This window comes from Protopterus annectens, chromosome 7.part0, assembly GCF_019279795.1.
Source record: "Protopterus annectens isolate FY-2018-M chromosome 7.part0, PAN1.0, whole genome shotgun sequence".
Taxonomy (NCBI): Eukaryota; Metazoa; Chordata; order Ceratodontiformes; family Protopteridae; genus Protopterus; species Protopterus annectens.
Window position 1 is genome coordinate 1776936508 of NC_056739.1, and position 26254 is coordinate 1776962761.

At 43.4% G+C, this 26254-nt stretch overlaps 1 protein-coding gene across 3 annotated transcripts in view; it reads left to right on the forward strand.

Annotated features, from left to right (window-relative positions):
* The window catches only part of WDR93 (WD repeat domain 93), a 1423954-nt gene that overhangs the window by 739123 nt on the left and 658577 nt on the right, over window positions 1–26254 (forward strand). For all 3 annotated transcript variants that reach the window (XM_044078311.1, XM_044078310.1, XM_044078312.1), the window contains one exon: window positions 9914–9984. In XM_044078311.1, coding sequence (XP_043934246.1) covers window positions 9914–9984 — 71 coding nt within the window. The remainder of the gene's footprint in view (window positions 1–9913; window positions 9985–26254) is intronic.

Genomic DNA, 26254 nt, shown 5'->3' on the forward strand with positions numbered 1-26254 from the left:
ATTTAATGGTGACAATGGACATTAAGAATCTGTTCACCAGTATACCTAATGATTATGATTTAAAGGCATTGAAAACTTTTTTACAACACAAAAGTGGATATGATAAACAGAAGATTGATTTAATATGTGGTCTGATGGAAATGGTCTTGAATAATAATATTTTTTTGTTTGATGGACAACTATATATCCAGTTATGTGGAGTAGCCATGGGAATGCCTTGCACCAACAACTATGCTAATATAGTGTTAGCGCATTGGGAAGAAACAGTGATACAAAACAACAATTGTCTCCATGGTTGCATTAGGCTGTACTAAAGATTTGTTGATGACATTTGTCTATTATGGGAAGGAGATGTTAGTTAACTAGAAATGTTTCATGTTTATCTGCAAGACAGTACGGACTTTTTAAAATTTACCATGAAGTATAGTTACACATCCATAGATTTTTTTGGATATAAGAGTTATTCAAGATGAAAATGGTGTAATAGACACAAGGTTGTTTAGAAAGGATTGCTGGAAAAATAACATACTACCGAGAAAGAGTATGCATCCAAGATACACATATGATAACATTATGAAAGGGCAGCTTTTAAGAATGTCAAGATTACACTCAAAGGAGACAGATTTCAAAGAAGCAATAGAAGACAAGCATATACAATTTAAAAAGAGGGGATACAAACACCAAGAGATATCCAAAATGGAACAATGCATGCGAAACAAATGACAAGATGAGGGCTTACCATATTTAAGGGAGAAATATAATAAGATAGATGAAGGAAGAAAGTTGAGAGATAACGAAAGGGAAATAAGAATGACCCTTACTTATACTAAAGACACAGAAAAGATCTGTAATATTATAATGAATAACTGAAAAATACTAACATCGAATGATGGATTAAAGCAAATAGTTGGGGATGTTCTAAAATTTTGTTTTAAGAATGAAAATAATTTAAAACAGATCTTATGTAAAGATAAGAAGCAACAGTTTGGTATAGTCTCCCAAAGGAAAGGAACCTTTCCATGTAGAAGATGCACTATGTGCAAATATATAAATACAGAAAGTAAATATACACACCCCACTTTGAAGACAACATATGAGAGTAATTTCTATGCTGACTGTACAACTAAGAACTTAATGTACATTGCTACTTGCCTACAATGTGACAGTTTTTATGTAAAACTGTAAGACAATTAAAAGAAAGAATCTCGAAACACATCAGTGATATTTGGCTGAATGGCTATAAGAATCCGCTAGCGAAGCACATAAGAGATAATGCTAGACATTATTTTAATGTCAGGGCCTTACAGCTGGTGTTTGGCACAGAAAGAGGAGGTGACTTGAATAGCATGGTTGAACTTAAAGAAATGCAGTGGATTGGCAAACTGAGAGCCTAGAGAACAACAGGTTTGAACACTGATTTTCTCTGAAAGCAGCCTTCCAGGGGTGTAGGCTTAAGAAGCATTTGTGAATGGTTGAAGAAGTAGGTCAATAATTGGCACTAGAAAAAGAGTTGGCCTTAGATGTCCTGTTGATTGGCTGAAAGTACGATTAAAAGTATGGAAAAGATTGTGTGTTACTAGATCTGATGAAGGATCGTAGTTGGATCTGAAAGCACTTATCCATTGAATAGAATTTCATCTTTTTATGGTTTTAATTACGTTATGAAAGTTTTATTCAAGTTTTAAAATTATCCATTGGTTTCTCTGTTCTTGAGTGAAGTGGATTCCCTTGCTTGTGAATATACATGTATGTATATATATATATATATATATATATATATATATATATATATATATATGTATACTGTGTTTTGGTGACTGTGGTCTTTCCTATTTCAGGGTTGTCTTATTGTGTTTTTTTTTCTGTTGTGCATGTTCTGTCTTTCTCTTTGGCTATGGCTGATAAGCTTTCAGAATTCAAAAGATGCTCAGTTTGTGGCCAAAATATAACTCATTCTGTTGCGCATAGCAAATGTGTTTATTGTCTTGGGCCTGGGCATTTGTGGTTAGAGTGCTGTATTGTGAAGGGTTTAATACCAGGGTGATTGCCGACCACAAGAACAAACTGATTATTAAGGGTCTTTTGCCTGCTTCTGATGTCTGTCCAGGGGCACAAAACACCTCCATTAGACTGACAAAGAATTCACATACATAAAAATAAAAAAACAAATTTGTAAAATGGTTGGTCAGTGAAGCTGTATATAAACTAAAATACTGAACACAATATAAGCATATGCAGTACAATCACTTAATGAAGGAGGAAGCTTCTCTGTTCACCAGTGTAGCTTATTGGCCGTTTTGGGTCATTTCCTATCTCTTTCAGTTTCCCTGCTATTTGCGCAGTTTTGCGCCAGTATACAACTCCTCACAGCTCCTCGTGGTGTCCTGCAGAGTGATACAGGCAACAGAGAGACCCAAGAGAGACTTTTCCAGATTTAAGTATTTTTTCTCAGTTTTTTTGCTCCAACTGCCTTTTCCCACCTAAAAAGCGAGTTTCTAACTGATCTGTGCTTTAAAAAGTTTAAATTGCATTTGCCTTTCTGCTTTTTACAATTTTTGCACTTGTTTTATATCTTTTTAAGTCGTTTTTGTATTGTATAACTGTTGTAGGCTACACACTAAAGTGCACTAGCCTGTTTATAGCATTTACAGTGTTTTCTGTATGTTTTTTTTGCTGTTTCCTGAAAAAAAAAAAACCCAAAAAAATATTCTCTTTTCCCACCTTCCTGAACTAGATTAGTCCAGATTTCAGGCTTTGCTGAATTCCGGACTGTGTTGCCCATATTCTTACTTGGATAGGAGGAAGCTTCTCTGTTCACCAGTGAGAGTAGGGAGCTTTGAGCAGCTTATCTGTCCCTGGAGGAGTGGTCTCAGCCCTGAAACTAGTAGCTTATTGGCCGTTTTGGGTCAATTCCTATCTCTTTCAGTTTCCCTGCTTTAAAACCCGCATTTGTGCGATTTTGCGCATAGCACAGCATTGGGCAGTGCAGCTTAAACAGGTTCATAGGTGTTTTGAGATTTACACTATTCCTGGCTCCACAAAGTCTGCTCTTCACTTTTTCCCTTAGAACTGTTCTAAATCTCAAAGTAAGAACTCTATTTTCATTCTAAAGCCCTGCACCTGCTCGTATAAGTAATCTTATAAGTAAACACTAATAAACTAAAGCACTACACCCTCTTATACTCCCTTTAAGTACTTGGCTCCCTATTGATCCTTTCTGATCAATCATAAAGTAGTTCCTTATACTATTCTGGCATGTCCAAAAGTCAGTTTCGGGTTTACTCTCCAGTCCAGCTGGTGAATCTGGGAATCTTGAGGCAATGTTACAACTGCCTTATGTACACAGACCACCCTCTCCTCCTTCCAACAAGCTCAAATATATGTGAGAGATGCAACTATATAGCCAAACTGGAGGCTGAGCTCTCTCTCAACCCAGTACTGGCACAGTCAGTCAGGAGGAGATGGTAACCCCACACACCACAATTCCAGTCTCACATAGACCTATCGCATCAGCAAACCAAGCACATAAACACACAAAAACATACTTGGAGGCTCTAAATAAAGATCTGCCCAAGCAGCAGAGACCTCCAAAGCAGACATCCAAGCAACCGCTACCCCACACCAATTCCCACGTATCACATAGTTCACAAAGTCATTGTGCCACACAGTCACAGCCCTTAAGGCTAAACAACACACCTAATACACTTGTAATAGGTGACTCTATTGTCAGACACACTGACGTCCCACTCACCAGGCTGAACAAGGAGAAGGTCACTGTAAGCTGCCTGTCAGGTGCCAGGATCCTCCACATAACACAAGCACTCAAGTCACTCCAAAGCAGGTACAAATATGACTCCGTCATTGTCCATGCTGGTGTGAATGACCTGAGACATACCTCCCTGGACTACATGAAAAGAGACATAGAGGAGCTCTCTGATCATGTAGCCCAGGCCGATATGACCCTGACCTTGAGTAGCATTTTACCCTCACCAAGAATGATGCCACAGTATAAAGACAAATGATCAATTTTAACAATTGGCTAAAGTATTGGTGTCATTCAAAGGGGATCCAGTGTCTGTCAGCCTGGGATGACATGCTCAACAAGCCACATTGCTTCGCTAGGGACGGCTTGCACCTGTCATCCCTGGGCTTTCGAATACTGGCTAAGGCTCTTGCCACCCCCATAGTGCCTTTTTAGGCAAGGCTCAAAAGACAAACCCACCTCCATAGACAACACAAGGAAAAAGAAACTAAGGGTAATGCTGCTCAATGCCAGAAGTCTAAACCTCAAGATGCACACACTCGAGTCTCTCCTCAGTATGGAGAATATCAATATCTGTGCAGTAACAGAAACCTGGTTCAAGGCTCCCGAGAGCACCCCAGCACTACCAGGTTATACCTCATACCATGCTTTTCAGACCCAAAACTTGGACCGAACCACAAAAGGAGGGGAAGTATCCATATTCATCAAAGATACCCACACCTCCAGGTCAGTGGCGCTGCACAAAGCACCAGAGACCATCCACGTGCAACTAACAGTGGGCAAAACTGCCTTTCAGTTTGTAGCCTGCTACAGACCACCCTCCCAAACTCAGGAACCCCACTCGGCTTTCCTGAGAACACTGGAGAATATGATGGTCTCTCCAAACACCATTATATTGGGTGACTTCAACTACTCAAACATAGACTGGGAGAACTACTCAAGCCCCAACACCCTCGCCCAACGGTCCCTAGAATTTATAAACTCAAATGCTATGGAACAACTGGTCACCACTCCCACAAGAGGAGAAAACATATTGGACCTGATCATCACCAACATGGGGACTCTATGTTCCATACCAGAGGTATACCCCTCATTGGTAAGATCTGACCATAAATTAATCTCACTGGCATCCATATCCTGTCCCCACCCCCAGCCAAGGAAACCACAGTGAAGAACTTCTCAAAAGCAAACTTCACACATCTCAAAACCGAGGTGGAATCCTTCAAAGCCCCTGGGCCAGTGGAAAATACGGCCCAAACCGCAGAATCCTTTACAAACGCATTCTATGGACACCTACAGGAATGCATGGATTGTGCTTTCCCAAATAAAACCAAGACTCACTCCTCCAAAGGCAGGAGACCTGTCTGGTGGACCCCGGTCATAAATAAGCTATACAACAGAAGGAGGAAGCTACTACATGATAGAGCAAAATCCCAAAAAGGGAAGGCATCTCTGATCAGTACTAGCAAGAAACTACGATCCCTCATAAAATCATCTAAGGCCAGCTTCGAAAGAAAAATTGCACAAGACGCTAAAGATAATCACAAGGCCTTCTTTAGTTATGTCAGGAACCTGGGTGGCAACTCCCAGATATGCTCTGAGTTAGTGCAAAATGACAAAAAATACACTGAACCCACAGACATTGCCAACATCCTGGTAGACAGGTTCAGTGCAAACGCCCCCCCCCAAAAGAGCAAATGTCTACCCCAACAGAGTGCAGCCTCTCTGACATCACAGATACACAGGTGAGATCTTCCCTCTCCAAAGCAAAAAAACACAGCATCAATGGGACCGGATGGTGTCCCGGGCTGCGTGTTACACGAGCTCCAAGAACTGAACCATCACATAAAGTCACTGTTCAATCTCAGCCTTACTACAGGATATGTGCCCAAGGAATGGCGTACAGCAACAGTGGTCCCGCTCCACAAAGGTGGTGCCACAATGGACCCTGGAAACTACCGCCCTATAAGCCTGACTAGCCTGGTCTGCAAAGCTATGGAGCGTATCATCATGGAACTCATAAACAAAGACATTGGGAACCTCCAGACACTGGATCCTACCCAATTCAGCTTTGTTAAGGGCAGATCTTGCCTCTTGAACCTGGTTGACTTCTTTGAAACAGTCACCAAGGCCATAGATGAAGGGAAGGTAGTCCACACAGCCTACCTGGACCTCGCAAATGCCTTCGACACAATACCCCATTCGGGCATCATAAATAAGATCACCAGCTTAAATATCAACCCCTATGTCACAAGATGGCTAAGGGATAGAGCCCACATGGTCATAATTGCAGGTGTCATGTCAGACTCTAAACCAGTTACAAGTGGCATCCCACAAGGTTCAGTTCTGGGACCTCTCTTGTTCGGAATATATTTCTCTGAGGTACAGGCTAACACGGGAGGACTATAGCTGACCAAGTTCGCAGATGACTGCAAACTGGGTGCCATAATCGACTCTCCGACTGACACAAGCATCCTCCAAAAGGGTCTCACAGAGACGGATAACTGGTGCCAGAGCCATGGCCTAAAGCTAAATTCCAAAAAGTGCATAGTCATCCCCTTTGGGAAAAACAAAGTGTCCACAAATTACCACATAGGTGGTAATCCATTAAATACGGAAGAGGTAATTAGGGATTTGGGGACCCAAGTAGATAGTAATCTCTCCTTTGACAATCACGTTGCCAAAGTGGTTAGAAAGACCTTCTATATAGCCCACCTTATCACAAAAGGGTTCACATCTAGATCAAGAGAGGTCATTGTGCCCCTCTACTCATCACTCATCAGGCCCATAATTGAATACAATGCCCCATTTGGGATGCACCTTACCCGACACCTGCAGCAACTGGAAAGACCCCAAAAGTACCTCACCAAGAGGATCATGGGACTCAAACAGATGCCCTATGCAGTTAGGCTAATGAAACTCCAGCTTCACTCAGTTGCTTACTGCCTACTCAGAGGCGATCTGTGCCTGACGTATAAAGCCATGTCCAACCCAGAATTAATGGACATGCTCCACCTCAGGAAATCCAAATCCCTTAGAGCTACATGCTCCAGGGACTTAAACCTCAGCACAGAAATAAATAGGACATGCTGGAGGGACAGATTCATATTCCAGAGACTCCCCTCACTCTGGAACAAAATCCCAATCCATGTTAGGCAGAGCCCCTCACTGACCCTCTTCAAGAGAAATCTTGACGTGTGGATGGGAGATCGTAAGTTTACCCCTGGGATCTCTTCTGTGTCCCTGCTAGACAGAGGCAGAGTAAACTAACCTTAAAAGGGCTATCTTTTGTGACCTACTATACAGAGGCACAGTCAACTAATCTAAAAGGGTGGGGAAAGCCAAATACACTCTGGCTAGGCTTATAAATGCCCTAGGGCAGATAGCCTAGTATCAACCTATGAACCTATGAATCATACTACTAGGGAAAAACAGGTAAAAAGCAAATATATGGTAAAAAACAATGATTACAATTCAGTGGCATCAAAGTGTCCTGGTCCTGCTGCAAAAGGACAGAATTATATAATACATTGACCCATTCACCTAAAGGATAGGCAGGTTGAGTATGTTCTAACAGGTGTAACCAATTGAAAACAACTTAAAACCTGGTAACTGAAATAAAATGATAAATAAGTTGTAACAATAATTCAGTTTTAGACAGGCATAGATAGGTATTACAGTGTTTGAAAAACAGTGATGCACTATAGTTGTCCTTTTAGTAAAGATGCCACAGGCCCAACCTAAAAGCAAACTCTGCGAAGGTGCATTTAGAGCAGCCCATATCAAAGTTAGGAGATATGTCTGGAGGATGTTTAATTGCACTTGGTAAGCCAACAAATTAATGAGGAAGTAAAATGTCTGAAGTTGCAGTCACAACTTAAGGAAGCAGGAAAATTTAGAGAGCAGTCACTAAACTCAAACTGAAGAATGTTAAAAGATATAGCTGCTGGCCATGAACTTCCATAATCAGCATGTGAAGCTAGCTATAGGAGATCATATTCAAGCTACAGGTTATTAGTTTATTTCTGCAGACAAATTGTAGCTTTCATGAAGAAGAAAATTTAAATTGAGCTTCCTTTCTGAAGTTTATTTTTATTTATGTTATCTATTTATTTTATTTCATTTTACATTTGTTTACTGGGAAAGTCCATCTAGGCCAAACGGCCCATTTTCAGCAGAGGCCTGGGAGTATAAGCTCCAAAAACAAAAAATATTGTAGCTACAGACTTAACAAGTCAAACAGCAGTTACAATATACAGTTTAAAAGTATTTACCAAACACAGTAGAAGCATATAACAAGTCTTCTAGTATTAATGAAAACAGCAAGCAAAGTAAGTTAGGTATATAGTTGATGCAGATACATTTCTCAGTAGCAGACCTTTCCAGAATTGGAATGTATTTGTACCTCTGTTAGAAAGCTGCCTTTCACTTGCTTTGTTTGGCTATATCTTGACTTGTATGCAGGAGATCTTTTTGTATGACTGAGGTATAAAAATATCTTTGTACTTTTCCTTTGTCCTTTTTTATTCATACTGCAGTATATTACTTAAGCATATAAGAAAGAAATCTCCAGTGGGACTCAATATGTTTGGCTGACTCAGTTAATAATTGTTGCACAGGTTCATTGCTAATGATGCTAGGGCTGGACTGTTACTTTTGAAAACATTCTTCGATAAAGTTGACATATAATATGACAGGTTGGACATTTCTGTAAATTGTGTAATTTCAAAGCTCTCCAGGACATATACAATTGATGGAATTGAAATAGTTCTTTGTGAAGTGTATACTGACAGCAAGGACAGGTGTTTAAAACAATGGCAAGCTAGATAATGCAATGAATCAGTGATAAAAGATTAATATAAAACAGAATAACATACTTTCACTGAGGTTCCATCGTATGTGGTACCAGACTCATAATTATAAAGTAGTGTTGATATCATGGAAGAATTTTTGCTAACTAATGATTTTCTGCTATCACAGTACAGGTCATTTCTGAGGACAGCCATTGTGCATTTCTTCAGTTTGAAAATTAGTGGAACTTATTGAGACAGCTGAAACTGATAATTGCAAAGGATAATTGTAGTAAAGACATGTCACATTCAGACTGATCACTCTTTTCTGTCATTAGCCATGCTATTATCAACGGACTCTAATAATTTGCTTAATCTGTTGTACACCTTACTGTCCCAGCAAACCTAAAACTACACTGTTTAGACAGTGCTTCTACTATCATATTGTCCAGTGGTTAACCCAACTCTGGTGGAGTAGAGAGAGAGATAAATTCCTGACTACAGCCATACCACCCAAGTTCATCTAGCAATTAAGTTGCTTGACAGAGCTATGAGGGAGGACAGAGTGGGAGTGGCATTGGTCACATGCCATCTGAAGCCAGATGGATATGTGGTATATCTATCTGCCATATGGTAGCACTTGCACAGGGTACAGTGTGGTGGACATTGTTGTTGATACACGTCACCTGCCTCCTCACCCAGGTGACTGTAAGGATATATAAAAATGCCCTCTAGTCAGGATGCTGGTGATGATACAAGCAGCCCTCTTGGCTGTAAGTGGCAGCCGCTTTAGTTAGCTTTTACCTTCAAGGTTCTGGGAATGTTCCACTTTCATCTGTGAATGAATAAACTCTTCATTTTGGAGAAATCTTGATGGTTAGTGGGGGATGGACAAAAAGAAACTAAAAAATGTTCCATGTGTTGAAGTGATCAGAGTTTGTCCCGTTTTATTAATTTTTGGCATCTGTTTGACAGGATATTATTTTTAACTAGTTCTTCCATCCTTTGTTCACATACCTTTATATACATTTATATTTTGGTACATAGACTCTGTAAGTTGATTTTCCAACTGTATTTTGTTATCCATTAGTTTTGTTTATGTGAAGTTGGTGAACACTTGTTAGCCACTATCACTTTGTCTTTCTAATTGTCATCATTCCTGCATGACAAGAGATTCATAATCTACGTATTTTTTTCCCTTATTTGCTTTGGCACTCATATGACTTACAGCATGTTAATAAGTAATGATAAGCATGTGGAGCTGATCAACTACTGTGATGTTCTCACTTAATTTGGTTATGTTTTAATAGAGTATGCTTTTGAAATAATTTGTGAAATGCATTTATTTTATTTTACTTAGGCAGGCTATGTGTCACTTCCTTTTGCCAGGACGAATCCTACCAACAGGACTGGAAAGTGCCTCACATGCAGGTAAACGGCCTCAGGACAAAACAAAACACAACGTGAAACATTTTTTTTTCACCAGATTGTCAGATACATAAGTCACTAGTGCATGTATCCATACTGTCTGTTACTGTTGAACTAAAATGCTTCCCTACAGTGCTCATATAATTTCATTCTCAGCCCTACTTTTGTTACAAACCCAGAGCTTTAAGTTCTATTTAAAAATTATCATACTAGAGCACCAGTGTTGTGGCAGTGATTAGTGATTAAACTTTGCTTATTACAATGTATAAAGTTTTTTGAAATAGTGACTATCACTTATTTTGAATCTAGTAACTACAGGGATAAAAAATAAAAACATCCTCTCTCTCTCTCTCTCCATCTCTGTCTGGATGATACAATCAGATAGATGGCTAAATAGGTATCCTGACAATGTGCATGGATAAAGAGGTGTAATATGTGTAGCAAACATGTAGTGATAAAGAGGTGTAATATGTGTAGCAAACATGTATTGATAAAGAGGTGTAATATGTGTAGCAAACATGTATTGATAAAGAGGTGTAATATGTGTAGCAAACATGTATTGATAAAGATGTGTAATATGTATAGCAAATGTGTTTGTCTGCCAAAAGCATTGAATATTTTATCATCTTGTGCACTGCATCACTATTTGTGTGCATCATCAATAACTCAAACATAGTAACCAATCAGACTAATTCAGCCCCATTTATAATTAATAAAAAAGAAACTTTACACACTTCACACTCAAAAAGTACATTTTCATCCCCCCCACATAAACAACATCCCTGCATAAATCAGAGCAAAAGAAATACAATTTAAAAAAAATTAATTCAAAACTAAAGTGATATAAAAAGAGTAAAAATGCAACCACAGAAGTCAGTATGAGTATCTCTGGCAAATGGAACCTAAAATAGAAAATGAAACTCTCTTATTTTAGCAAAAAATATAAAATAAATAACTTAAAAATATTAATGTAGCACTCACTGCTCACACACTTAAAAGTAACATTTCCTCAGAAGAACAAGACAGGTCATTGATAATATTCTTTGGCAACTACCCAAACACTATTCACAACATTAATTATACAAACAAAATAATTATTTTATCTCACCAAAAAGGATGGTAAACTGTAATCCGAAATCAGGGCAGATTAAAAAAAAGGAAAAATCTGCAACGTACTATATGGGAATTCTTTAGGACTTGTGGCTTTAGCTCTCACCCATAAACTTATTCTCTTGTATTTGTTATATTGTGGTATGTTTTCTTTGCACTATGTTTTCATTACATTATGTTTTCCATTGCATATTTAAACTAGGAAAGAAACCAAAGCTGTGTCTCTTGAGTCACAGAAATTAGGTCACTTAAGGACAGTTAATAACCTGTGAACTGAGGGGGTGCAGTGCTAGGAAATAGACATTTTGTTAAGGGTTAAGTGAAAACATTTCAGAGCTTTACTGGAAAAGCTCACCCAGACTCTACCATCGACTGTTGTAAGGGAAGGGAAAGGATATTTTTTTCCTTATATTTTATATTGCTTTCTTGCATTTGGTGTATTATGGAAAATTTTCATTGCACTGTGTTTTCATTGCATTTTGTTTTCCACTGCATATTTAAATTAGAATGGAAACCAAAGTTGTCTCTTGAGTTACAGAAATTAGATTTTCCTCACCCTTCCACATTGCTACTGTTCTGTTCTTAAACTCACTCTTTCTACAATTGTCCTGTCTTTGTGCTAATTTGAACTCAATTCCTTCCCTCTCCTTTTTCACTGACTGCTGTCCTTCCCTCTCCTTTTTCACTGGCTACTGTCAGTAAGCACAAAATTATCAATCTGTGTAGTTACTCCCCTCAAATCATTTAAATTTGTTTCCCCTTCCACTAGATTCCATTGTGCCAGACTACTGAGTGCCCACCTGTTATCCAGTCCCTCCTTTTTTTTTTTTTAAGTAGTGGCTCTCCCTTAGAGGGCTAAAGCCTTACCCTCTTTCTTATCTTCCTAACTGCTTAGTGCACACTGCAGTTCTTGAAACATTAACCCATTGATCTGAAGTAGGAATGTTCATTTGTCAGCAACCTGTGGGTTACGGATCCGATATCGGATCCGAGCCGGAAACTTGTTTCAAGCTAATGGATCCGAGCTCCTAGCCCCTCCCTTCACCCATAATCCCCTGCTAACCCTCCATGACCCCAGATCTAGTTTGCCGCGCTTGTGATGGCTGGATCCTCTTCAGAGCTCCGCAGATAAGTGAAAAAAAGTTACCTTTTTTTCTACTTTTTTCGTCAGAATTTAAATTTTTATTTTACATTAATACTTTTAAAGTGTGTATGAGTTAGGTTCCCTATATTTTTAATTAATACCCTCCCTTCGCTGGTCGCTAGTGTGTGTTGAGTGTCTTTTGGGGCCTGTGTGTGTGTGTGTGTGTGTGTGTGTGTGTGTAGTTTTATTCCTTTTAGTTAAAAAAAAAAAAAAAAAAAAAGGGAATGGCTGAGGCCCCAAAAGCCATATTTTCTAAATGTACCGAGTGTGGCCATAAGCTCTCCCTGGCTAATGGCCACACTCGGTGCGTTCGGTGCCTTGGGGTTGAACACCTCACCTTGGGCTGTACTATCTTTGCAGCGTTCAACCCCAGGGCACTGAAAGAACGGAGGTCGAAGCTGGTCCTGGCGGGACTTCTACCCCCGGATTCAGCTTCGGCCTCCGCTACCTCTGCTACTCCTGTGGCTCTGAGACCCATCCTAGACCTTTCCCGCTTTAACCTGTCAGTAACCAAGGAAAAATTCCGAATGGTCACTCTTCAATCTATCCTCCCCCTTCTGAGGGAGAACGATTGGATGTGCTCTATAGACCTCAAGGATGCGTATTACCACATCTTAATGGACAAACGATCCAGGAGGTTCCTTCGCTTCTGGCTGGGAGCCAGTCACTACCAGTTCAGGGTCCTTCTCTTTGGCCTCACCACAGCCCCCCGGGTGTTCACCAAAGTGTTAGCAGTGATTGCAGCCCACCTGAGACTCCAGGGAATTCAGGGCTTCCCGTACCTGGACGACTGGCTCCTGACTGCACCAACAAGGCATCTACTTTGCTCAGCCAGAGACTTCTTTCTCCATCTAGCCCCACAACTAGGCATTGCTATCAATGTCGGCAAATCCCTACTGGCTCCAACACAGATCATAGAATTTATAGGTGCCAGAATAAACACCAGAGATTTGCGAGCCTTCCTAACTGCCGAGAGAATCAGAAATCTTCAACTTCATGTGCGGGCTATCCTTCATTCAGAGGCTTCACCAGCGGAATTGATCCTGAGGGCACTAGGCTCCATGGCAGCAGCGATTACACTCCTTCCATGCGCCCGTTTGAACATGCGAGTCTTGCAATGGACTCTGTTAGTGCAATGGTCCTTCCTATCCCTTCCTCTCCACCATCCCATTGCTATCAGCAAGGCTTGCAGAAGGGCGCTACTATGGTGGCTCCAAGCATCAAACTTCCATACGGGCCGTCCCTTCTGCACCTCTCCCCCTATCACCACGGTGACCACGGACGCTTCCCGCCTCAGGTGGGGGGGGCATTACTCAGGCAGGACAGTCCAAGGCACATGGAACGATACAGAGACCTCCCTGCATATCAACGTTCTGGAGATGAGAGCGGTGCTGTTGGCGTTACAAGCACTTCAGAGCTTCCTCCCCGCAGGAATGATTGCAATTCACTCAGACAACATGTCAGTGGTCTGGTATATCAACAAACAGAGGGGAACCAGATCTTATCCTCTTTGCCGCGAAGCCATGAGAGTGTGAGAATGGGCGATCTCCACCAACCGCTTTCTGATTGCAATGCACATTCCGGGGAGGACCAACATCCTAGCGGACAAGTTCAGCCGCACCCTTCTTACCCTCTACGAGTGGTCTCTCAATCCTCTAGTAGCGAAGCAGATATTCGCAACATGGGGGCAACCCTGCTGCTATCTTTTTGCATCTCCATCAAATGCCAAATGCGATAATTTCTTCGCTATAATCCCCCCACCAGGGGAATCTCCAAGAGACGCGCTCTGGTGCATGCTTGGCCACCCGGTCTACTCTATGCCTATCCTCCTCTTCCAATGATGATACAACTCTTACAGAAAGCCTCGCGGTTGGGGAGCAAGATGATTCTCATTGCCCCATTCTGGCCTCGACAAATTTGGTTCCCTTACCTGTGGTCTCACCTTCCCATTCCGGATCTCATCTCCCATCCATTGGACTTGCCAACTCCAAACCTGGACAATCTGAAACTGACAGCTTGGTTGCTCCAGTTCCACTCCTAGTTAGGACTCCCGGTATCTCTTCACCAGTCAAAGCCATCCTCGTGGCAGCACATAAGCCCTCCACCAGGAAGGTATATCACAGCAAATGGAAACGTTTTTCCATCTGGGTGAAGCGCCGCGATCTAGATCCCTTTACGGCTCCTCTTCCATCCATTTTAGACTTCCTAACTGAACTCTTTCAAGAAGGTGCTAGTTGTTCAACTGTCAAAGTGCAATTGGCAGCCATTTCTCATTATCATGTGGGACATGATACAGGACCCTTGATGTCAGACAAATTGTGTAAAACCTTTCTCAAGGGTACCTTTTTACTTAGACCTCCTGTAAAAGAAGCCGTACCCCCATGGGATCTTACTTTAGTTCTTCAAGCCTTGACTGCTCCACCCTTTGAACCCGCTGCTTCAGTGGATCTCAAATTCTTGTCATAGAAAACAGCATTCCTTGTAGCCATTACTTCAGCGAAAAGAGTGTCGGAACTTCAGGCTGTTTCTGTAAAGCCTCCATACCTGATTTTTCACCCTGATAGAGTGTACCTCAGGATCAATCCCTCCTTTCTTCCCAAGATAGCATCAGAAACCAACATAAACCAATCCATAAATTTACCAGTTTTCTTCCCTAAATATCAAAATAAGGGTGAATACAAGCTGCACTCATTGGATGTTCATAGGCAGCTTGGTTTTTATACCCATAGGACGGCTGGCCATAGATAATCCGACCAGCTGTTCGTTTCCTTTGCCAAATTTAACTTGGGGAAAGCTATCTCTAAAGTATCTTTATCTCGCTGGATTTCCCAATGTATCCTGCTAGCTTATCAAGCCTCGGGTAGACCCGCACCAGGAGGAGTTCGTGCTCATTCCACTCGCTCCATTTCTACTTCTGCGGCTTTCAAGTCTAGAGTTTGATATTTGTTCTGCAGCCACTTGGGCTTCATCTCATACCTTTATCAACCACTACAAGCTAGACCTGCTTTCTAGAGGGAGAGCATCCTTTGGCTCTGTGGTGCTTCGTAATATCCTTCCATGATGGCCACCCAGGGTGCAGGTAGCTGGGGACTCTGTCCAACAGGTTGCTGACAAATGAACATTCCTACTTCAGATTTAGAAGTTATGTACTCACCATAATGTTCCATCTGAGTAGGTAGTTCATTTGTCTGCAACCACCCCCCCCTCCTTCCCCCTGACCTTCTTGGATCTATTAGTTTTTAGGTATCCTTTCTTGGATATATATGGAGAGGCAAACTCGATCTGGGGTCATGGAGGGTTAGCAGGGGATTATGGGTGAAGGGAGGGGCTAGGAGCTCGGATCCATTAGCTTGAAACAAGTTACCGGCTCGGATCCGATATCGGATCCGTAACCCACAGGTTGCAGACAAATGAACTACCTACTCAGATGGAACGTTATGGTGAGTACATAACTTCTGATTTTCCATCTACCTGTTAAAATCTACAACAAGATTAGAAATCACCGGGAACCTACATTTTGCTTTTCCATAATCGCCATAAGGTTAATGCTTTGCTCCTGGTGAAAGAAGGAGCAGAGGGACCTTATTTCCTAGAATTCCCAGAGATTGCTGATCATTGAAAATCCTGTTGCTTCTTAAGAGTCAGATTGGGATTAAGTGTTACTGATGCTCCTGGTGAGAGGAGAAGAAGCAAGAGAGTCATTGATTCCTGACTGTCTCAGATTAGGCAGCGTGTGCGTATGTGCGTGTGCGTGTGTGTGCATGTGTGCGTGCGTGTGCGTGTGTGTGTGTGTGTGTGTGTGTGTGTGTGTGTGTGTGTCGTGTTTCCTGATTGGTCTTGTTGCTGTCCAGGGCATCCATAATGGGAAAGCTACAATGAGCCTGCATATCCCAGCAACATCTGGGACAATACCGCTGATCACCAAAGAGCATGTGACAAGGCTCTCATCTTGGGATTAGTGCTACTGTTCTGCTTCTGATGAGAGAAGAAGCAAAGGGACATAAATTCCCAGCTGTATGAAGCTATGGTGAGAGCAGCACTATTAGTAGCCAGGTGGTAGCCAATAGGTGAATCACCACTATTCAGCATTCTTGACAAACCATATTCAGTCTTTCCAATAAGTACTGCAGGATTATCTAGACTCTAATCTAATTTCAGATTATATCCCTAAATACTTCATTTATACATCTTTGGGGTCTGTTATAGTAGTTTCGCTCCAACCCGTAAGTATTATGCAAACCCTACTTTTCCACCGTGTAGGATCATGACAGCAAAGCTTGTCAACTGTACGGAAAATTGGGTGTCTAGGACCACCTGGTCACTCCACTGGCTTTGTAGGGGTGTTTACTATTAGAACGTAGCTTGGCCCTATGGGGCACCTTTTTCTCTTTGGGATTATAGTGGAGTGTTCAATCTTCGAGCAACTGGAGTAGGGTGGTAGTTATGGGGATCATAAGGCTCTACAGGCATGGAGGAAGCCAAAATTATAAGTGACGCAAAGCTTTTAAATTAATGGCACCGTTCAATAAGAAAAGTAGTAGCATTACAGAATTTGTGTTAGAGCATATATCACCCATCGAAAAACAGGTTTAACATGGTCCATAATAAACTTCTCTTCCCTTGAAAAATCACATTTATGAAAAAAAAATGTACTGCCACTCATATTAGGTAAAGTCCGTTTGAAGATTATTACAAATTCATCTCAATAACCCGAGGTTAGAATTAAACCTTTTACGTCTGTTACGAGAAGACCCTTACCGTTATGCCAAATGTACCCCCATGTCAGAAAATAATACATCTGTATGTGTGATTCCTAGAGTTGTAGTGTTAGTGACAGAGGCAAGAATAATAAACTAATAATAATAATAACTGCTGCACATATTGCTGCTTGGTAGTAGCCTGATTAAATTGTAACTGTTATTCTAAGTCTTTTGGTTTAAACACTTGGGCTTCATACCGGTTGTTTTACATTAAGACGGTTTGTGGTCTGCACTGTTGTGGCAGGACAGGTAGCTTACATCCTTCTAAGCTGGGAATTGCTGATTGAAAGCTCAATGTCTGCTATTCTAAAAGTGTATTAGTTCTGGTTTAAGCACTTGGGCTTCAGGCCAGTTATTCTACATTAAGAAGGTTTGTGGTCTGCACTCTTGTGGGAGGAGAGACTGGACTCTGCCCTTCTGAGCTGGGAATTTCTGGTCACAGGCTTACTGTGCCTGCTTATTCGAACTGTTTCTTTCTGAAATTGGTGCGCCTTGTTGCTGTAGCATAGGACCAGATTTAGGCCTGCTAAATCTAGCTTTGTTTGTATAACTTGAGCACTGATCCAGGCCATCATTTTTGGAGAAGGTTCCCCTGTACCCTAGTAGCGGGAGTGTTTAATTAGAACTTGTCTGATTGAAGACTGCTGGAACAGGGCTCAGTTTTGAGTTTTTTTCTGGTTAATTGGGTAACTTGTTTAAATCAGATTGTTTGTTTTCTATTGTTTATATATATATATATATATATATATATATATATATATATATATATATATATATATATAAATATATATATATATATATATATATGCACTTTATTCATCTGCTTTTACTGTATTTGTGTTTCTTCCTGCTTTATTACTAGGGGCATTGACTACAAGTCTGAATTGAGATATATAACAATAAGCATCTTTTTATAGGTTTATAGGTAGGTACTAGACTATTGGCCCTAGGGTTTATATAAGCCTAGCCAAATAGTACCCTGGCTTTTGCCACCCAAAAAAAATAATGTTAAGTTGTCAATCTCGCCTTCATTCTTGCTGGATGGGTTCGGAGCCGATCCTCGGCTCCGACTCGGCACTTGCTTTAGCTCGAGAACTCCTTTTACCAGCTCGAGGCAACCCTATATCCCATGATGCAAGGCGGAACTACCTCAGATCTCGTTTGCCGCTTAGCGAAAGAGGTCTCCTTTGCCAGCTGAGGTAAGTGATTTTCTGGTAAAATCAGAAAAAGCTTAGTTAGGAATTTATTTTCCCCTTTTAGTCTTAGTATAGTCTGTAGTTTATTACAGCCTACCCTATTCCCTTCCTTTCAAACTTATAACCCTTTTTATAACCTTTAGTATAAAGTTTTCAGTTAGGCCTAAAACCCCTTTTGGTTAATCCCTTCCTGTGTGTTGTGTGTAGGGGATTAATTTGTGTGTTTGTGGGGGTTTGTGTGTGTTACTTCCACCTAGGATATGTCTAGGGAAGGCAAGGTCTCAGGCTTTAAGAAGTGTGACCAGTGCTGTCAGAAAATGTCTCTGACAGACGGTCACACTTCTTGTGTGTACTGCCTGGGGCCTTTGCACCTGCAGGACTCCTGTGCTTTATGTCATGCTTTTAGCCAGAGAGTCCTGCAGGAAAGGAGGAATAAATTCATCCTCCGAGGCTTACTTAAGCCAGAAGGTTCTCCTCCTAAATTAGGGTCAGGAAAACCTCCTAAACCACCGAAGGCTCAGGCTTCAGTGCCCAAGCCTCCTCCGGTGGCTCTGGCTCCGTCGGAGCCGACATCGGCTCCGGCTGGAGCCGATACATCTTCTTTTCAAGTAGTGGGTTGCGGCCGGCCCCGATACCCTGACTACTGTGGCCTTGTCGGCCGGGGCTGGAGCCGACACTTTATCCAGTATCGGAGCCGAGAGATCCTCGGCTCCATCTGTGGTTCAAGGGACTTCGGCTCCGATGGCTTCGACCCGTAAGTGATCCCGGTCCCCTTCTATACTGAGTATCCACTCGGCTCCGGGGTCTCCTTTTTTGTCGGAGCGGAGCCATCGGAGCCGATCTTCGAGATCTTCCAGGCTGTCTGACCACGATTTAGAGAGGGTGGTGAGCAGGCTGTTGAAGTCTCAGGCACTGGCCCAAATGCTCCATAGCCCGTCTCAACAGACTTCGGCTATAGCCCCAATCCTTGAACTTCCTCCTCCGACTCCACACCGCAGTTTGGGCCGGAGCTTCGGACAGCGACTGTTTGATGCGGAGCCGATACATCCTTCGGCTCCGTCCTCGGCTCCGATCTCCTCCTTGAGACCTTCCTTGGAGGGATCCGGTCGTCAGGTTTCCACTGTCGGCTCCGAGGGGGCTAGTGGCATCGGACCCTTGTCCGACCCGCTCTCCCTCTCGGGGCTTCAGCTTTGTAAGCTCGGTGCCGATATCGGCCTCGAGCCTTCTCTCTCTTGGAGCCGCCATTCCTGTTTCTTAGCGGGTGTGTTCCGGCCTCCCGGGGAGAGGAGCCTTTGAGGTGATGAGGAGTGTCCTGGCCTCTGAGCCTGGTCAACGGTCCATCCCTCTAGCTCCTCCCTCTTCAGTGCCTGCAGATGCCTCTTGCCAACCTCTTGCTCACAGGCCCAGGGATCCATCGCCCAGGTTTCCCCACTGGGAATTTCCTCCTCTTCCGAGGTTTCTCCTGATCCTGCAGGGGAACCCCCTCGGAAGAGGACGTGTAAGAGGAAACACACAGACTCCTGAGTCTACTACATCTGATACCGACTTAGATGAGTCGGAGGGTTCCCACGGTCCCCTCTGAGGATGTCTCTTTTCAGACATCCTTGAGCTCCTCAAACAGAGGGGAATTGGCCCTCCATTGACCCTCCGAGGATGAGTCGGTATACCTGGAGGCTTTGGATCCCGACCCTCCACCTCCTGGGTGTCTCCGCCTTCGACCCACTTATGCAGGTAGTGGCTCGTGGGCGTGGACTCCAGATTCTGTGGAACCTGTCCCCAGAAGACCATCCAAATTCATTACGGCCCCTTCGGACAAACAGTTCCTTTCCAAGGGTGTTCCGGTGGATGCTATGGTGGTGGCGGCTGCCACTAAGAAGGAACTGGCGGATCCTTCAGTACCTGTCCATCCTCCTAATAAGGACTCTAGGACCATGGACAGATATGGAAGCGGATGTTTTCTTCAGCGACCTTTGCTATGCGTTCGCTGAATTATCTTTGTCACTTCACCAGGCTCCAACGAGATGTTCTCAAGGAACTGGGAGAAGTAGTCCAGGATCCTTCGGCTGCTGGGGCTCAGGAAAAGATTGCCTCGCAGCTTGCTATCCTGAATTCCATATCTAACTCCTCCATGCGGCTCATATCCTATGCGGCCGATGGAGCGAGCAGAACGCAGGCACAGGAGTTGCTCTCAGGCGCCAAGCCTGGATGCGGCTTTGTAATTTTGGACCCCTTTAAGGCGTCCTTCACTAATACCCTTTGATGGTTCGGCTTTGTTCGGACCTCAGGTGAAGGATACCTTGACCAGGTGTGAGCAGGACGGTAAAACTCTTTCTGCCGTTGGAGTCAGTTTTCCACTCCTTCTAGACCATACCCCAAGGGTCAGAAGGGGAAGATGTGGTTCCGTAAAGCCCAAGGAGCTACACGGACACACGTGGTCAGTTTACCCCCAGAGGCAGAGGGGTAACAATAATAGATGCCGCCCTAGAGGCAGGGGTCCTCAGAACCAGGGCAACAGGAGTCTCTTCCTGAGAAGCCCTTTCAGCATCCCTGAGGTGTTGCCCGACTGTCCACCCTTGGAGGCAGTCGGGGAAGGATTTCGCTGTACCCAGTAGCCTGGCAATCCCTATCTCAAGAGATGTGGGTACAGTCGATTATATCCGAGGGTTACAAAATCCCTTGAAAGGTTTCCGTACCTCTACAATCCCTTCCAGACATCTCACCCGGTCAAAGGGATTTGGCAGAACAGGAGGTTTCAAAGCTCCTAGAAAAGAGCCGTCCAGACTGTGCCAGCAGACCAGGTAGGATCCGGCGTCTACTCCAGATTCTTTTGGTCCCCAAAAGGACGGGAGATTGGAGACCAATATTAGACCTGAGCAATCTGAACAGATTTGTCAAGAAGGCAAGATTCGGATGGTCACGCTTCAGTCCATTCTGCCCTTTCTGGGCAAGGACAACTGGATGTGCTCTATAGACCTTCAAGATGCGTACTATCACATAAAGATTCACAGACGCTCCAGAAGGTTTCTCCGCCGACTAGGGACCAGTCATTACCAATTCAGAGCCCTGCCCTTTGGCCTCACTTCAGCCCCCAGAGTGTTTACCAAATGCATGGCAGTGGTCACAGCTCATCTGAGACGTCGAGGATTCCAGGTGTTTCCCTATTTGGACGACTGGCTCCTCTCCACCACCAAGTGTCAGCTTCTTCAGTCCAGAGACTACAGTCTACAGCTTTGCAGGAGTTTGGGAATTTCAGTAAACTTCGAAAAATCTTCTCTGCTGCCTTGCCAATCTATCACCTTTATAGGCGCAGAATTAAACACCGTCAAAATGTTAGCCATACTAACAGATCAAAGAATTCTGGACATCCAAAAATTTGTTCGGCTTCTTTTGCAAAGCAACAAGATCAAAGCCAGATTTATACTGAAGGTTCTAGGTCTTATGGCTGCGGCCATTGTTCTTCTGCCTCTGGCTCGCTTCCACATGCGTCTTCTGCAGTGGATGCTATTCACGCAGTGGTCATACCACAGTCTCCCGATGAGGCACGAAATCTTGGTAACACAGTCGTGCCGAGCTCATCTGAACTGGTGGATATCTTCCCCTCTTCTTCATCAGGGCCGACCCTTTATTCCCCCTCCTCCAGTTGCCACAGTCACTACGGATGCCTCTCTGATCAGGTGGGGGGGGGCATTATCAGGGCAGGATGGTCCACGGGACGTGGCAACCCATAGAATACCATCTGCACATAAATGTCCTGGAGATGAGAGCAGTGCTTTTAACGTTGCAAGCCCTAGCGACTTTCTTCCCACGGGACTATTGCAGTACAGACGGACAACATGTCCGTAGTCTGGTACATCAACAAGCAGGGCGGACCAGGTCCTATCCGTTATGTCGAAGCTCTCAGACTTTGGCAGTGGGCGATCTCTTCTCAGCGGTTTCTGATAGCAACGCACATCGGCAGGTCCAACCTATTAGCGGACAGGCTGAGCAGATCCATTCTGATGCCTCACGAGTGGTCTCTCAATCAATCTGTAGCGGATCAGATTTTTCTGAAGTGGGGCACTCCTTGTTGCGATCTTTTGCTACTCCTCAAAACAACAAGTGCCCGATTTCTTCACTCTCTTTCCCTTCCAGGCCAACCTCTGAGAACTCTCTAACCCAGGATTGGCCGGGGACTTCTGTATGCTTTTCCTCCTTTTCCCTTGATTCCACAAGTCATTCAGAAAGCCACCGTTTTGAGAGCCAAATTGATCCTCATTGCCCCATATTGGCCTCGACAAATTTGGTTTCCGTCCCTGCATCGTCACCTTCTGGTGCAGCCCTGGCATCTGGACCCAGTTCGGATCTCTTGATCCATCAATCGGGTCAGCAGCACCGGGCCATTCATTCTCTCAACCTCACTGCTTGGTTGCTCCACTTCCTACCCTAGCCAGGCTACCGATGATTTCGGACTCAGTCAGAGACATTTTAGTCTCTTCCTTGAAGTCGTCCACTAGGACTGTTTATGCTAGCAAGTGGCGGCGTTTTCTATTTGGGAATTCCAGAAATATTGACCCCTTTACTGCTCCTGTACATTCGGTTTTAGATTTCCTGGCGGAGGTTTTTCATTCAGGATCCTCGTCATCTACAGTCAAAGTACAACTGGCTGCTATTTCTAAGTATCATGTTGGCCTGCATGACAATAACATTATGTCTCATAGGTTATGCAAGGCCTTTCTGAGAGGAGTTTTCCTCCTAAAACCACCTATAAAGTATCCTCCTCCGCAATGGGATCTAAACTTAAAGTTGGCATCCTTGATACTTCCTCCTTTCGAACCGTCTGCTTCATGTTCTTTGAAGTTATTGACCTGGAAAACTATATTTTTACTGGCTGTCACTTCCGCTAGAAGGGTTTCCGAAATTCAAGCTCTCTGCATTCGTTCCCCTTATTTGGTTTTTCATAAGGACAGGGTATCATTAAGAACTAACCCTTCCTTTCTCCCCAAAGTCGTATCTCAAACCAACATTAACCAATCTATAGACCTACCAGTCTTTTTCCCAAACTATTCCGACAGAGCTGAACAGAAACTGCATTTTTTGGATGTCCATCGTCAGCTCAGGTACTATTTGCATAGAACTAAACAATTCAGAAAATCGGACCAATTATTTGTCTCCTATGCAGAAAACAGAATAGGTCTTCCAGTTTCTAAAGTGACCTTATCCAGGTGGTTGACTTCCACTATTTCCTATGTGTACTCTCTCAGGGGCAAACAGCTATCTTCTAAGCCTAAAGCACACTCTACCAGGAGTCTATCCACTTCTGCAGCTTTTCAGGATAGACTACCCATTGATACCATTTGTGCAGCAGCTACTTGGGCTACACCCCCATACCTTTGTCTCTCATTACAAGTTGGACTTGGCCTCCAGAGATAGGGCCAGTTTTGGTTCCACAGTTCTCAAGAGTCTGTTCCATTGAGCCACCCGGGATACAGGTGCTAGGACGGTCCCATCCAGCAAGGCGAGATTGACAACTTAACATTTAGAAGTTATGTACCTACCATAACGTTCCATGTTAGTTGTCTTCTCTGCCTTCTTTCTTGCGTCCCTCCTTCCCCCTGGCCTGGACAGATCTTGGAGAGTTCCTATTACATTGTTTCCTCTGGTACGTTGTTGGGAGGATTTCTTTTAGGAACCATTGTTCCTAATTCTGTTAGGATAATCTTTAGCAAGGTTAGTTAGCTGCCAAACGAGATCTGAGGTAGTTCCGCCTTGCATCATGGGATATAGGGTTGCCTCGAGCTGGTAAAAGGAGTTCTCGAGCTAAAGCAAGTGCCGAGTCGGAGCCGAGGATCGGCTCCGAACCCATCCAGCAAGAAAGAAGGCGAGAGAAGACAACTAACATGGAACGTTATGGTAGGTACATAACTTCTAATTTTCCTCTGCCCCTGTCAAGCAGAGCCACAGAAGTGATCCCCAGGGTGAATTTCCTATCTCCCATCCAATCATCAAGATTTTCCTTGAAGAGTGCTAATGAGGATCTTTGTTTAATATAGACAGGTAGTTTGTTCCAGAGTATGGGAAGTCTCTGAGACAGGAATCTATCCCTCCAGCATGTTCTGTTTATTGTGGTGACAAGGTTTAGGTCCCTAGAGCGTGTAGCTCGGCAGGATTGGGATTTCTATACGTGGAGCATGTCCAACAGCTCTGGGTTTGACATAGCTTTGTATGTTAGGCAGAGATCGCCTCTGAGTAGGCGATATGCGACAGAGTAAAGCTGGAGTTTTTTGAGACGGTCTGCGTAGGGCATCTGTTTGAGGCTGGTAATCCTCTTTGTGAGGTATTTCTGTAGCCTTTCCAGTTGTTGTAGATGTCTTGTGAGGTACATACCAAAAGAGGCGTTGTACTCTATAATGGGTCTAATGAGTGATGAGTAGAGGGGAACAATGACCTCTTTTTTCCTGGATGAGAAACCTTTTGTGATGAGGTGTGCCACGTAGAAGGATTTCCTGACTACTGTGGCGATGTGATTATCAAAGGAAAGACTGCTGTCCACCTGTGTCCCAAGGTCTCTTTTCACACTTTCGGTGTTAAGTAGACTACCGCCTATGTGGTAGTTCACGGGTGCAGAGTTTTTACCAAAAGGGATGACAATGCACTTTTTGGCACTGAGCTTGAGGCCATGACTTTGACACCAGGCATCTGTCTCAGTGAGGCCCTTTTGTAGGATGTCCACATCATTAGGAGATTTGATTATGGCTCCTAGTTTGCAGTCATCTGTGAACTTTGTTAGCCAAAGACCTTCTGAGTTAGCCTGTACTTCAGAGAAGTAGATACCAAACAGGAAAGGACCTAGGACTGAACCCTGTGGTACTCCACTTGTCACTGGTCTGAAGTGGGATTTAGTGTCTGCTACTTTCACAGTGTGTGTTCGGTCAGTGAGCCAGTTGGCAACCCATTATGCGCATTTAAAGTGTTTTTTGATTGTATCTGCTTTACTTTCTGGAAAAAAATATATATATACTTGTTTCCCGCCTTTCTAGGCTAGTATAGTCCAGTTTTCAGGTTAGTGCTGAATTCTGGGCTGTGTTACAGATCTCTGTGTTTGCCCATAGCTTACTAGGATAGAAGGAAGTTTCTCTGTTCACCTGTCAGAGAGGGGAGCTTTGAGCAGCCTATCTGTGCCAGGTGGAGTGGTTTCAGGTCAGAAAGTAGTAGTTTATTGGCCATTTTGGGCTAATTTCTATCTCTTTCATTTCCCTGCTATAAAAAACGCATTTGCCCAGTTTTGGGTGCCGGGTAGCTAGGGTATAACTATTCCCGGCTCCACAAAGTCTCCTCTTCAATTTTTCCTTTGGAACTAGACAAACTTTCAACTTAAGCACTCAAGCCATTCATTTCTCAGCCTGGCACTTGCTCAAAACTCATAGCAAGCACTTATAAACCCTAGCACTACAGAAGGACAAGGCTCTCTATTCAACCTTACCAGCCATTCAGTAAAACAGTTTACTGTACCTATCCAGGCATGTCCAAAGGGCAGTTTCAGGTGTACTCTCCAGTCCAACTGGTGAATTTGGGCATTTTGAGGCAATGTAACAACTGCCTCATGTACACAGACAACCCTCTCCTCCTATCACCAAGCACTAATACATGCAAAAGATGCAGTTATATAGCGAAACTGGAGGCTAAGCTCTCACCCCAAGACTGGGTCAGACAGTCAAGAGGAGAAGGGAAATACTGGCATCACACCACCAGTCTCACATAGACCCATTAAACCAGCACCGGTAAAAAACACACGTAAATACACAAAAACATACTCAAAGGCTCTAAATAAAAATCTGCAAAAGCAACAGAGCCCTCCAAAGCAGACATCCAAGCAACCTCCACCCCCCAACACAAACCATGAAACACATACTTCACAAAACCAGTGTGCCACGCAATCACAGCCCTCAAGGCAAAATAACATACCCAACATACTAGTAATAGGTGACTCTATAGTCAGGCACACTGACGTCCCACTCACTAGGCTGAATAAGGAGAAGGTTACTGTTAGCTGCCTGTTGGGTGCCAGGATCCGCTACATAACACAA